We start from the raw sequence: 13786 nt of genomic DNA, 5'->3' as shown, positions 1-13786 counted from the left end.
AACGTTCATAAACGTGAAAATTGGTGATCACCGATACACTTTTGTATGAATCGATAGAAATTAACAAGATTCACGACATTTTAAACAGAACAGCTTTCCGACGTGCGATTCGAGATCATAACCTACAATAGAGTGATGTCGTCTCCGAACGTTCATAAACATGAAAATTTGTGATCACCGATACACTTTTGTGCGAATCGATACAAATTAACAAGGTTCACTGACATTTCGTTCTGAATAGCTTTCCGATGTGCGTATCGAGATAATACATTACAATCGAGTGATGTCGTTTCCGAACGTTCATGAACATGAAAATTGGAGATCACCGATACACTTTTGTGTGAATCGATACATTTTATCAACATTCACCGACATTTCGAACAGAACAGCTTTCCGACGTGCGATTCGAGATCATAACCTACAATCGAGTAATGTCGTTTCCGAACGTTCATAGACATGAAAATTTGTGATCACTGATACACTTTTGTGCGAATCGATACAAATTAACAAGGTTCACTGACATTTCGTTCTGAATAGCTTTCCGATGTGCGAATCGAGATAATACATTACAATCGAGTGATGTCGTTTCCGAACGTTCATAAACATGAAAATTTGTGATCACCGATACACTTTTGTGCGAATCGATGGAAATTAACAAGATTCACTGATATTTCGTTCTGAATCGCTTTTCGATGTGCGAATCGAGATAATACATTACAATCGAATGATGTCGTTTCCGAACGTTCATAAACGTGAAAATTGGAGATCACCGATACACTTTTGTGTGAATCGATAAAAATTAACAAGATTCACTGAAATTTCGAACAGAACAGCTTTCCGACGTGCGATTCGAGATCATAACTTACAATCGAGTGATGTCGTTTCCGAACGTTCATGAACATGAAAATTGGTGATCACCGATACACATTCGTGTAAATCGATACAATTTAACACGCGCGATTCGATTTAACACGCGCAGCTTTCCAACGTGCGATTCGAGATCATACCTTTGAATTGAGTGATGACGTTTCCGAACGTTCATAAACATTAAGAACGGTGATCACCGATACACTTTTGTGTGAATCGATACAATTTAACAACATTCACTGACATTTCGACTAGCATCCCTTTCCGACGTGCGATTCGAGATCATTACACGTCGGAAAGCGATTCAGAACGAAATGACAGTGAACGTTGTTAATTTGTATCGATTCGCACAAAAGTGTATCGGTGATCACAAATATTCATGTTTATGAACGTTCGGAAACGACATCACTCGATTGTAGGTTATAATCTCGAATCGCACGTCGGAAAGCTGTTCTGTTCGAAATGTCAGTGAATGTTGATAAAATGTATCGATTCACACAAAAGTGTATCGGTGATCTCCAATTTTCACGTTTATGAACGTTCGGAAACGACATCACTCGATTGTAATGTATTATCTCGATACGCACATCGAATAGCGATTCAGAACGAAATGTCAGTGAATCTTGTTAATTTCCATCGATTCGCACAAAAGTGTATCGGTGATCACCAATTTTCATGTTCATGAACGTTCGGAAACGACATCACTCGATTGTAAGGTATGATCTCGAATCGCACGTCGGAAAGCAGTTCTGTTCGAAATGTCAGTGAATGTTGTTAAATTGTATCGATTCACACAAAAGTGTATCGGTGATCACCAATTTTCACGTTTATGAACGTTCGGAAACGACATCACTCGATTGTAAGGTATGATCTCGAATCGCACGTCGGAAAGCTGTTCTGTTCGAAATGTCAGTGAATCTTGTTAATTTTTATCGATTTACACAAAAGTGTATCGGTGATCACCAATTTTCACGTTTATGAACGTTCGGAAACGACACCACTCGATTGTAAGGTGTGATCTAGAATCGCACGTGGGAATCTGATTTTGTTCGAAATGTCAGTGAATCTTCTCGATTTGTTGCGATTCTCACAAAAATCTATCGGTGATCACCGTTCTTCATGTTTATGAACGTTCGGAAACGACAACACTCGATTGTAAGCTGTGATCGCGATTCGCACGTCGGAAAGCTGTTCTGTTCGAATTGTCAGTGAATGTTGTTAAATTGTATAGATTCGCACAAAAGTGTATCGGTGATCACCAATTTTCATGTTCATGAACGTTCGGAAACGACATCACTCGATTGTAAGCTGTGATCGCGATTCGCACATCGGAAAGCGATTCAGAACGAAATGTCAGTGAATCTGGTTAATTTGTGTCGATTCACACAAAAGTGTATCGGTGATCACCACTTTTCATGTTTCTGAACGTTCGGAAACGACATCACTCGATTGTAAGGTATGATCTCGAATCGCACGTCGGAAAGCTGTTCTGTTCGAAATGTAAGTGAATGTTGTTAAATTGTATCGATTCACACAAAAGTGTATCGGTGATCACCAATTTTCACGTTTATGAACGTTCGGAAACGACATCACTCGATTGTAATTTATGATCTCGAATCGAAATGTCATTGAATATTGTTAATTTGTCATGAATTGAACAAAAATTTTATTGGTGATCACCAACTTCATGTTTATGAACGTTCGGAAACGTTTTCATCGCTCGATTGTCAGTTCAGATCTCAAATGGCCCTTCGGATTGCGATACTAAATGTCTGTAAAATTGTTGATATGTGACGTTTATCGGTGACCGTTTCCAATGTTTTATAAACATGAAAATAGGTAATCAGCGATAATCTTTTCTGTTAATCGTTACAAATCAACAATTTTTTCCGACATTTCTATCAGAATCGCAATCCGAGATGCGATTCGAGACCGGAACTGACAATCGAACGATGTTGTTTCTGAACGTTCACAAATATGAAAATTGGTGATCACAAATAAACTTTTGTGAGAATCGTTACAAATTATCAAGATTCACTGACAATTCGAACAGAATCGGTTTCCGACGTGCGATTCGAGATCATACCTTACAATCGAGTGATGTCGTTTCCGAACGTTCATGAACATGAAAAATGGTGATCACTGATACACTTTTGTGTGAATCGATAGAAATTAACAAAATTCACTGACATTTCGTTCTGAATCGCTTTCCGATGTGCGAATCGCGATGACACCTTACAAACAAGTGATGTCGTTTCCGAACGTTCATAAACGTGAAAATTGGAGATCACCGATACACTTTTGTGTGAATCGACACTAATTAATAAGATTCACTGAAATTTGGTTCTGATTCGCTTTCCGATGTGCGAATCGCGATCACACCTTACAAACAAGTGATGTCGTTTCCGAACGTTCATAAACGTGAAAATTGGTGATCACCGATACACTTTTGTATGAATCGATAGAAATTAACAAGATTCACTGACATTTTGAACAGAACAGCTTTCCGACGTGCGATTCGAGATCATAACCTACAATCGAGTGATGTCGTTTCCGAACGTTCATAAACATGAAAATTTGTGATCACCGATACACTTTTGTGCGAATCGATGGAAATTAACAAGATTCACTGACATTCCGTTCTGAATCGCTTTTCGATGTGCGAATCGAGATAATACATTACAATCGAGTGATGTCGTTTCCGAACATTCTTAAACGTGAAAATTGGAGATCACCGATACACTTTTGTGTGAATCGATACATTGTATCAACATTCACTGACATTTCGAACAGAACAGCTTTCCGACGTGCGATTCGAGATTATAACCTACAATCGAGTGAAGTCGTTTCCGAACGTTCATAAACATGAATATTTGTGATCACCGATACACTTTTGTGCGAATCGATACAAATTAACAACGTTCACTGTCATTTCGTTCTGAATCGCTTTCCGACGTGTAATGATCTCGAATCGCACGTCGGAAAGCGATGCTAGTCGAAATGTCAGTGAATGTTGTTAAATTGTATCGATTCACACAAAAGTGTATCGGTGATCACCGTTCTTAATGGTTATGAACGTTCGGAAACGACATCACTCAATTTTAAGGTATGATCTCGAATCGCACGTTGGAAAGCTGTTCTGTTCGAAATGTCAGTGAATGTTGTTAAATTGTATCGATTTACACGAATGTGTATCGGTGATCACCAATTTTCATGTTCATGAACGTTCGGAAACGACATCACTCGATTGTAAGTTATGATTTCGAATCGCACGTCGGAAAGCTGTTCTGTTCGAAATTTCAGTGAATCTTGTTAATTTTTATCGATTTACACAAAAGTGTATCGGTGATCACCAATTTTCATGTTCAGGATCGTTCGGAAACGACATCACTCGATTGTAAGGTATGATCTCGAATCGCACGTCGGAAAGCTGTTCTGTTCGAAATGTCTGTGAATGTAGTTAAATTGTATCGATTCACACAAAAGTGTATCGGTGATCACCAATTTTCATGTTCATGAACGTTCGGAAACGACATCACTCGATTGTAAGGTATGATCTCGAATCGCACGTCGGAAAGCTGTTCTGTTCGAAATTTCAGTGAATCTTGTTAATTTTTATCGATTTACACAAAAGTGTATCGGTGATCACCAATTTTCACGTTTATGAACGTTCGGAAACGACATCACTCGATTGTAAGGTATGATCTCGAATCGCACGTCGGAAAGCTGTTCTGTTCGAAATGTCAGTGAATGTTGTTAAATTGTATCGATTTACACAAAAGTGTATCGGTGATCACCAATTTTCACGTTTATGAACGTTCGGAAACGACAACACTCGATTGTAAGCTGTGATCGCGATTCGCACATCGGAAAGCGATTCAGAACGAAATGTCAGTGAATCTGGTTAATTTGTGTCGATTCACACAAAAGTGTATCGGTCATCTCCAATTTTCATGTTTATGAACGTTCGGAAACAACAACACTCGATTGTAAGCTGTAATCGCGATTCGCACATCGGAAAGCGATTCAGAACGAAATGTCAGTGAATCTGGTTAATTTGTGTCGATTCACACAAAAGTGTATCGGTGATCACCAATTTTCATGTTCATGAACGTTCGGAAACGACATCACTCCTCTGTAAGGTATGATCTCGAATCGCACGTCGGAAAGCTGTTCTGTTCGAAATGTCAGTGAATCTCGTTAATTTTTATCGATTTACACAAAAGTGTATCGGTGATCACCAATTTTCACGTTTATGAACGTTCGGAAACGACACCACTCGATTGTAAGGTGTGATCTAGAATCGCACGTGGGAATCTGATTTTGTTCGAAATGTCAGTGAATCTTCTCGATTTGTTGCGATTCTCACAAAAATCTATCGGTGATCACCGTTCTTCATGTTTATGAACGTTCGGAAACGACAACACTCGATTGTAAGCTGTGATCGCGATTCGCACGTCGGAAAGCTGTTCTGTTCGAATTGTCAGTGAATGTTGTTAAATTGTATAGATTCGCACAAAAGTGTATCGGTGATCACCAATTTTCATGTTCATGAACGTTCGGAAACGACATCACTCGATTGTAAGCTGTGATCGCGATTCGCACATCGGAAAGCGATTCAGAACGAAATGTCAGTGAATCTGGTTAATTTGTGTCGATTCACACAAAAGTGTATCGGTGATCACCAATCTTCATGTTTCTGAACGTTCGGAAACGACATCACTCGATTGTAAGGTATGATCTCGAATCGCACGTCGGAAAGCTGTTCTGTTCGAAATGTAAGTGAATGTTGTTAAATTGTATCGATTCACACAAAAGTGTATCGGTGATCACCAATTTTCACGTTTATGAACGTTCGGAAATGACATCCCTCGATTGTAAGTTATGATCTCGGATCGCACGTCGGAAAGCTGTTCTGTTCGAAATGTCAGTGAATGTTGTTAAATTGTATAGATTCAAACAAAAGTGTATCGGTGATCAGCAATTTGCACGTTTATGAACGTTCGGAAACGACATCACTCGATTGTAATTTATGATCCCGAATCGAAATGTCATTGAATATTGTTAATTTGTCATGAATTGAACAAAAATTTTATTGGTGATCAACAACTTCATGTTTATGAACGTTCGGAAACGTTTTCATCGCTCGATTGTCAGTTCAGATCTCAAATGGCCCTTCGGATTGCGATACTAAATGTCTGTAAAATTGTTGATATGTGACGTTTATCGGTGACCGTTTCCAATGTTTCATAAACATGAAAATAGGTAATCAGCGATAATCTTTTCTGTTAATCGTTACAAATCAACAATTTTTTCCGACATTTCTATCAGAATCGCAATCCGAGATGCGATTCGAGACCGGAACTGACAATCGAACGATGTTGTTTCTGAACGTTCACAAATATGAAAATTGGTGATCACAAATAAACTTTTGTGAGAATCGTTACAAATTATCAAGATTCACTGACAATTCGAACAGAATCGGTTTCCGACGTGCAATTCGAGATCATACCTTACAATCGAGTGATGTCGTTTCCGAACGTTCATGAACATGAAAATTGGTGATCAGTGATACACTTTTGTGTGAATCGATAGAAATTAACAAAATTCACTGACATTTCGTTCTGAATCGCTTTCCCGATGTGCGAATCGAGATCATAACTTACAATCGAATGATGTCGTTTCCGAACGTTCATAAACATGAAAATTGGAGATCACCGATACACTTTTGTGTGAATCGACACAAATTAATAAGATTCACTGAAATTTCGTTCTGAATCGCTTTCCGATGTGCGAATCGCGATCACACCTTACAAACAAGTGATGTCGTTTCCGAACGTTCATAAACGTGAAAATTGGTGATCACCGATACACTTTTGTATGAATCGATAGAAATTAACAAGATTCACTGACATTTTGAACAGAACAGCTTTCCGACGTGCGATTCGAGATCATAACCTACAATAGAGTGATGTCGTCTCCGAACGTTCATAGACATGAAAATTTGTGATCACCGATACACTTTTGTACGAATCGATACAAATTAACAAGGTTCACTGACATTTCGTTCTGAATAGCTTTCCGATGTGCGAATCGAGATAATACATTACAATCGAGTGATGTCGTTTCCGAACGTTCATGAACATGAAAATTGGTGATCACTGATACACTTTTGTGTGAATCGATAGAAATTAACAAAATTCACTGACATTTCGTTCTGAATCGCTTTCCCGATGTGCGAATCGAGATCATAACTTACAATCGAATGATGTCGTTTCCGAACGTTCATAAACATGAAAATTGGAGATCACCGATACACTTTTGTGTGAATCGACACAAATTAATAAGATTCACTGAAATTTCGTTCTGAATCGCTTTCCGATGTGCGAATCGCGATCACACCTTACAAACAAGTGATGTCGTTTCCGAACCTTCATAAACGTGAAAATTGGTGATCACGGATACACTTTTGTATGAATCGATAGAAATTAACAAGATCAAGAGACTCGGTAGAGTCTCGAGACAAGTACATTGACAGCCCTGTCGTCTGCTGGCCCGAGGCTCGCCGAGTATACTTTCTCTGAATAAAACGATTCGCGGTGGTGGGGGTAAAACTGGCATATCATTTTCTACAATTACAGAGCTCAGGAGATGTTTTATAAATCAAAAATTGGTTTGGAGACTAATTTTCAAAATCCCTTTCGAATGAGCACGAAGCCAACACGATCGGTAGCGTAAATGCTGAGAAAAAACTTTGTATAGGCTCAAGATTATGCAAAAGTTACTAACACATTTATGGATTTACCGTGTCTGTACAGAACACCATTGTTACGTCCTAGGGTCTCCACCATCGTGTTGGCTGGTATGTATCTGTAACATAAAGAAAATATATTTAAAATTGCCGCTTAAAAAAATAAAATTTATTATTCGAAATAATAGTGACCAACATAGAAAGGCGAAAATAACTTTTAAGGAACGCTATAGTTCAGTAAACGCTATAGTATGTAGACTAGCGAGCCCCGCGCGCAACTGACCTGCTTCACGGAGCCCGAGCGCCCGATGAGTCATCACTCAGCGCTCTCGAAATTTCAATTTTCATTAACTAACAATAATCGACTTAGAGCATTTTTAACAATTGGAACGTGTTTCTTACGAAAAGGGCTTTATTTTGATACCTCACACGGGTACCTTTTAATCATTTTTACCAAATATCAAAAGTTAACAATTTCAAATTTCATTAACTAACAATTTTACAGTTATCTAAATTTTAACGCTACGAGCGTGTTCTAGATCAAAATCCCTTTCAAATGAATACTCGCACGACCATTTTGCAATAATTCTTCTGTGAGTTATCAATTCGCGGAAAAACCGCGAAAAACCGCGAATTACCGCGAATCGTCCAAAAACGTCGAAAATCAAGTTCCAAACGATTAGATTCAATAGCAAAGACCATAATAAGTAACTTGGGTGCTTTTTACAATTTTTCCGGAACATAAAAATTTAACAATATTTAATTTCATTTGTTGCGTGAAGGATCTGGTGTTGGTGGGGAGAAAATAAATGACACAATGCGTAACGGGATAAAAAATGTAAAGAGGTTTTATTGCTCGCAGAGTAACGTGGACAGTATGCCCACGAATGAAAGTACACCCGAACCGATGCAGACTACCCGAGTGAGAAGAGCCGGTCAACGTCGAACGAGGCTCGTTCGACGAAGCTACGAGGAGCGCTCGAAGCGTGCTTTCGCGTGCCCGATAGTTATCGTGAGAAATACCCGCAATCGATGAGAGAAAAGTCCGAATGAGTAGCCCAATTTGTTCCCGTGAATGTCCTGAAGATAGTAAGCGAGGTATTTTTGGTGAAACACCGTAATTACCGGAGAGATTTAGCCGAAAGTGAAACTTATACCGAGAAGCACGTCAGCACGCTGAACGACCGGATCTAGACCAGTCAATCAATATGGAGATCGATGAAGACGCGCCGTGGGCATGCGCCACACGTCGCGTCGACCACACCCGAAGTGTTTGTCCAGTACGTGCTGACCCCCCGCGAGAGCGTGAGAACTAGAGCACGAAAAGCCCATTGTCTCACGTTTCCCGAATTCCCGAGCCCGCGAGCTAGCGACGCCCGTGGTGGGGCGAGCACTCGAGCCCGAGAGCGCTCGCCGGCACCGAAACCTCGTCAATTCCCGAACATTCCGCCCGCCATCGGCAGCAGTGCTGTCGATTAATCTCCCGGATGAATTGGCAGGACCGCTAGTTTGGCGATCGGCCTCTTGAGTGTCGTGGTCGCCGTCTTAATGGTGACGACCCGAATGAGCCCGTCCGGTCCCGGATGAACCTCGACCACCCGTGCCAGTGGCCATTTGAGCGGAGGTAGACTCTCGTCAGTCAGCAGCACCATTGTACCAACCCGGATTTGGTGAGAGGGGTGATGCCATTTGGAGATGGATTGCTGCTGCTGGAGATAACCCGATGACCAATGCTCCCAACAGTATTGGACCCGTTCCTGGATGAGTTGCCACCGTGCCAGCCGAGTGAGGTTCACATCCCGAAGTGATGGCTCGGGTATAGCCGTGAGTGCGTCCCCGATGAGGAAGTGCCCGGGGGTGAGTACGGAGAGATCGTCCGGATCTTCCGAGAGTGGTTGCAGCGGTCGTGAGTTGAGCGCAGCCTCGATTTGCGTAAGAAGAGTTGTAAGTTCTTCGAACGTGAGGCTGGTCTCCCGAAGCGTCCGCCGAAGGTGAAACTTGACCAATTTCACCGCTGCTTCCCATTTCCCGCCCATATGAGGTGCGCCCGGGGGGTTGAAAACCCACTTTGTCCCGTCGTTGGTCAGTAACTGCGCCAGCTGTTGCGATTCACGAGTCCCGCCGTTGAAGAGTCTCCGTAGCTCTGCATCCGCGCCTTGAAAATTCTTTCCGCAGTCACTGTACAGTGTATGCACGTGACCCCGTCTCCCGGTGAAACGGCGGAATGCAGCGATGAATGTGTCAGTGGTGGCGTCAGTTACGACCTCGAGATGCATCGCCGAAGTGGTGAAGCAGACGAAAATGCACAGCCAGCCTTTGTAAGTCTTGTGCCCGCGTCCCCGCCAGCTCCTGAGAGAGACTGGCCCGGCGTAATCAACGCCGGTGAATAAGAAAGCCCGTGCTGGAGTGACCCGTGTTGAAGGCAGCTGGCCCATGAGCTGCTGTGCCCGATGCGCCCGAAAGCGCGCGCAATGCACGCATCGCAGTATGAAGGAACGAACCGGGGCCCGACCTCCGATTATCCAGTACCGCTGGCGCAGAAACGCCAGAGTTGCCTGCGTCCCCCCGTGTAGCGTGCGCGTGTGAGCGTCCGAGATGAGTAGACGCGTGAGTGGTGAGTCCCGCGGGAGGATGGCTGAATGTTTGCTCTCAGGTTGTAAGGCTGAGAGCTTCAACCGTCCCCCCACCCGTATGGTCCCGTGAAAATCAATAAACGCCGTAAGCCGTGTGAATGGATGCGACTTCGGAAGCGTTTGACCCGTCGAGAGAATCTTGAGCTCCGTCGCGAAGTAGGCCCCTTGAATTGCCTTGACCCAGTATTGTTGTGAGTGTTCCAGGTCTCCCGGTGTGAGGAGTGAGCCCGATGAATCCTGACCCGCACCTTTCAGGTTTGTAAGCGCCTTGAAAAGTAATGAAGTAATTCTCAACAGCCTGGTGAGGGAGGAATACCGATGAATGAGGTCGAAGACCGGTGAGGGTTGCGTTGAGACAGTGAGCGTAAGACCTGGCCGCTCTTCGAGCGCCGCTGAATCTGCCGTCCCGGTGAAATGAGTTGGCCAATGTGAGGATGATTTGACTAACCAGTGTGGCCCGTTCCACCATAATTGAAATTGCTCGAGCTGAGAGACGGTTAGTCCCCGTGAGGCACAATCCGCCGGATTGTCCCGCCCGGGAATGAATCTCCATTGACCCTGAGGAATGAGCTCTTGAATTGAGGATACCCGATTCCGAACGAAATCCTTCCATCGTGAAGGATGAGAGGTGACCCATGTAAGCGTGACTGTGGAGTCCGTCCACAGATATACCCGCGAATCCCGGAGTTGCAACGTATCCCGAACGTATTTCGCGAGTTTGGCGACCAATAACGCGGCGGCGAGCTCTAACCGCGGAATGGTGAGCCGTTTGATCGGCGCGACTTTCGTTTTCGAGCAGACCAGCGCGGTTCTGGTGCTCTTTCCCGGACCCGTAACCCGAACGTACACGACCGCACCCATTGCCAACTGTGAGGCGTCAGAGAACCCGTGAATCTCGACGGTGGAATCCGAGGTCATGTTGAGCCACCGCGGAACCGCGATGTTCCCGAGGTGAGCCAGATCGTGACGAAATGTGACCCATGATTTTCCGACCTCCGTGGATACGGGGTCGTCCCAAGCGAGTTTTTCCAGCCACAACCGTTGTAGAAGGATTTTTGCCCGAATGACCACCGGTGAGAGGAACCCGAGAGGATCGTAGATCTGAGCGATTTCCGAGAGTATGACCCGTTTGGTGATGCTTTGCCCGCCCGTGTACGGAAGTGAGGTGAATTTGAAGACGTCCGGCCCCGGAAACCATGCGAGCCCGAGAACTTTTGTTTCGCACTCGTCGAATGAGCGTGAATCCTCCGGACTCGACCCGAACCCTAGATTTGGGAGTAAGGCCGGACTGTTGCTCTGCCATTTTGCCAGCGGGAAGCCGCCCGCCGTGCAAATCCCGATGAGATGTCGCGCCTGGGTGAGAAGTTCCGAAATTTGGTCAGCCCCCCCGTAAATATCGTCCACATATCGCCCCATTGTAAGAGGAGCGACTGCGGCCGGATATTTCTCCCCTTCGTCTGCTACCAGTTGGAGTAGCACCCGTACCGCGAGAAACGGAGCTGACCGTGTCCCGTAGGTGACTGTAGTCAGGTGATAATGAGCCGTGTTCCCGTTTTCATCCACCCAAAGAATTCGTTGTAAATCCCAATCGTCCCGGTGAACCCGAATTTGCCGAAACATTTTGACTATGTCAGTCGCGAAAATGAATCGGTGGCGCCGTGCCCAGAGGAGAACATCCGAAATGTCCCGTTGTAATTTGGCGCCCGTGTGCATGAGATCGTTTAATGAGGTCCCGGAATCCGTGTTACACGACCCGTTGAACACTACCCGAAGTTTTGTCGTCAAGACCCCGTGATGAGGGAGATAATAGACCCGATCCCGACCGACTTCGTCGTCCCGCACCCGCGACATGTGACCGAGGGACTCGTACTCCCCGAGAAATGTGTCGTAAAGTCCCTTGTAGTGAGAGTCCCGGTCGAGCTTTCGTACGAGCCGATTGAGGCAAGCGTGCGCCGTATGAAACGACTGACCGAGCTGGATTGTGGACGACCGAAGAGGCAACCGAACGATATATCGACCCGAACTGTCCCGAGAATGTGTAGCAACGAAGTGAGCCTCACATTCTTGCTCTTCCGGTGTGAGATCCGATCCGAACTGCACTGGCACCTCCTCTTGCACCCAGAATTGCGCGAGGAGGTCCTGGAGAGCCTGAAACCCGTGATCGACAGCGGCATGCTGCACCCAACCCGACGAATTGTGAGCTTCGTTGCAGGGCCCGAATATTGCCCACCCGAATATCGTATTTTGTGCGATGGGTTCCTCAGGAGACCCGCGTCGAATTTGAGAACGTACCAGTTTCCCGTATGCATCTGCGCCCAGTATGAGATCCACCGCATCCGGAACTGAGAAATCTGGATCCGCTAGAGGAATACCCTGTAAATGAGGCCAGTGGGGGTGCGCAATAGAGAATGAAGGCAGAGTTGGCATTAACTTGGGGATAATAAATGCTTTTATTAAGAGAGAATCTGTGGTGTGAATTGAGCGAAGTGTGCATGAGACCATCCCGCGAGTGTGACCCGATGAAATCCCGCCGATCCCGATGATTGAAATAGAGGAAGATTCCCGACGAAGTTTGAGCCGCTGAACAAGTTTGTCAGAGATGAGGGACAACTCGGACCCCGAGTCCAGCAGCATTCGTACCCGATGAGCAGCTCCGAAGTTGGTGATGAGAAGCGCCTGGCTCGTCGCCAAGAGCACCGCTGGTCGTGCACTTCCCGTAATCGCGCAAGTCAATGCCGCCGTATCTCATTGAGAAGTACCCGATGTTGACGCGCCTGCGTCCCCAGAGTTGGCCTGCTGGCCGCCCGATGTTGAGGGGGCTCCCGTACCCTTGGCTGCATCCCCGTATTTGGACCACCCGGTATGAATCATCGTGTGGTGTTTGCGCCCACACTCCTTGCATCGCGTAGCGATGTTGCACGCGTTGACGTTGTGCCGGCCCAAGCAGTTGAAGCACAGTTTGAGTCTCTGTACTTCGCCCCGACGCGCCTCTGGAGACAACTGCCTGAACTTGGAGCACACGGCGACGTAGTGCTTCTCCTGGCAGAAGGCACAAGCTTGCGAGGTTGTCCCGCTACCCGACGTGGCTGCATGCACGCGAGAGGAAGTATTCCTCTGTGTGCTCTCCTTGCCCGGGCCCGATTTTGGGGTGGAGATGGTCCCGACGCCCGCTCCCTCCAATGCACGAGCTCGATTACCCAGGAATTCCCGTAGTGACGTGAATGACGGGGGAACTTTAGATTGCCCGGTCCGGAGCTCCCACGCCTCCCGAGTCCCAGGGTCGAGACGTCTGGCAATGAGATAAACCAGCACCCAGTCCCAGTGCTCTATAGGAGCGCCCAATACCCGAAGTGAGTTGTATGACTCGGTGACGCTGTGTACGAGCGCGTGGAGATCCCGTGCAGAGCGAGGAGCGATCACCGCCGTTTTGAAGAGCGTGTCGAGATGAGAAGTGACCAAAACCCGATCGTTCTGGTAGCGCTCTGTAAGAGTCTCCCAGGCCGTTGAGAAGGAGTCCGCTTCGATCGCCATGCTT

The 13786-nt window shown here is 45.3% G+C and overlaps 1 protein-coding gene across 1 annotated transcript; it reads right to left on the bottom strand.

Moving 5' to 3' along the window:
• Window positions 1-9093: 9093 nt before the first annotated feature.
• LOC122418641 (uncharacterized) lies at window positions 9094-13000 on the bottom strand. Its single transcript, XM_043432904.1, has 2 exons — window positions 12869-13000; window positions 9094-12624 (listed from the first exon to the last, which is right to left on the bottom strand). Exons 1-2 carry the CDS (start codon window positions 12998-13000, stop codon window positions 9094-9096), a joined length of 3663 nt encoding a protein of 1220 aa, XP_043288839.1.
• Window positions 13001-13786: the final 786 nt, after the last annotated feature.

The sequence above is a fragment of the Venturia canescens genome, unplaced genomic scaffold, assembly GCF_019457755.1.
Source record: "Venturia canescens isolate UGA unplaced genomic scaffold, ASM1945775v1 PGA_scaffold_20__1_contigs__length_546779, whole genome shotgun sequence".
NCBI lineage: Eukaryota > Metazoa > Arthropoda > Insecta > Hymenoptera > Ichneumonidae > Venturia > Venturia canescens.
This window is presented reverse-complemented; position numbering and strand designations above follow the sequence as displayed.

What these genes read in the sequence shown, in the direction of transcription:
- LOC122418641 (XM_043432904.1), bottom strand. Translation starts at nt 13,000, where the DNA reads ATGAGATACGGCGGCATTGACTTGCGCGATTACGGGAAGTGCACGACC. An exon ending in CGAATGCTGCTGGACTCGGG is followed by an intron (nt 12,625 to 12,868) that starts GTCCGAGTTGTC and finishes CCTCATTTACAG; the next exon opens with GGTATTCCTCTAGCGGATCC.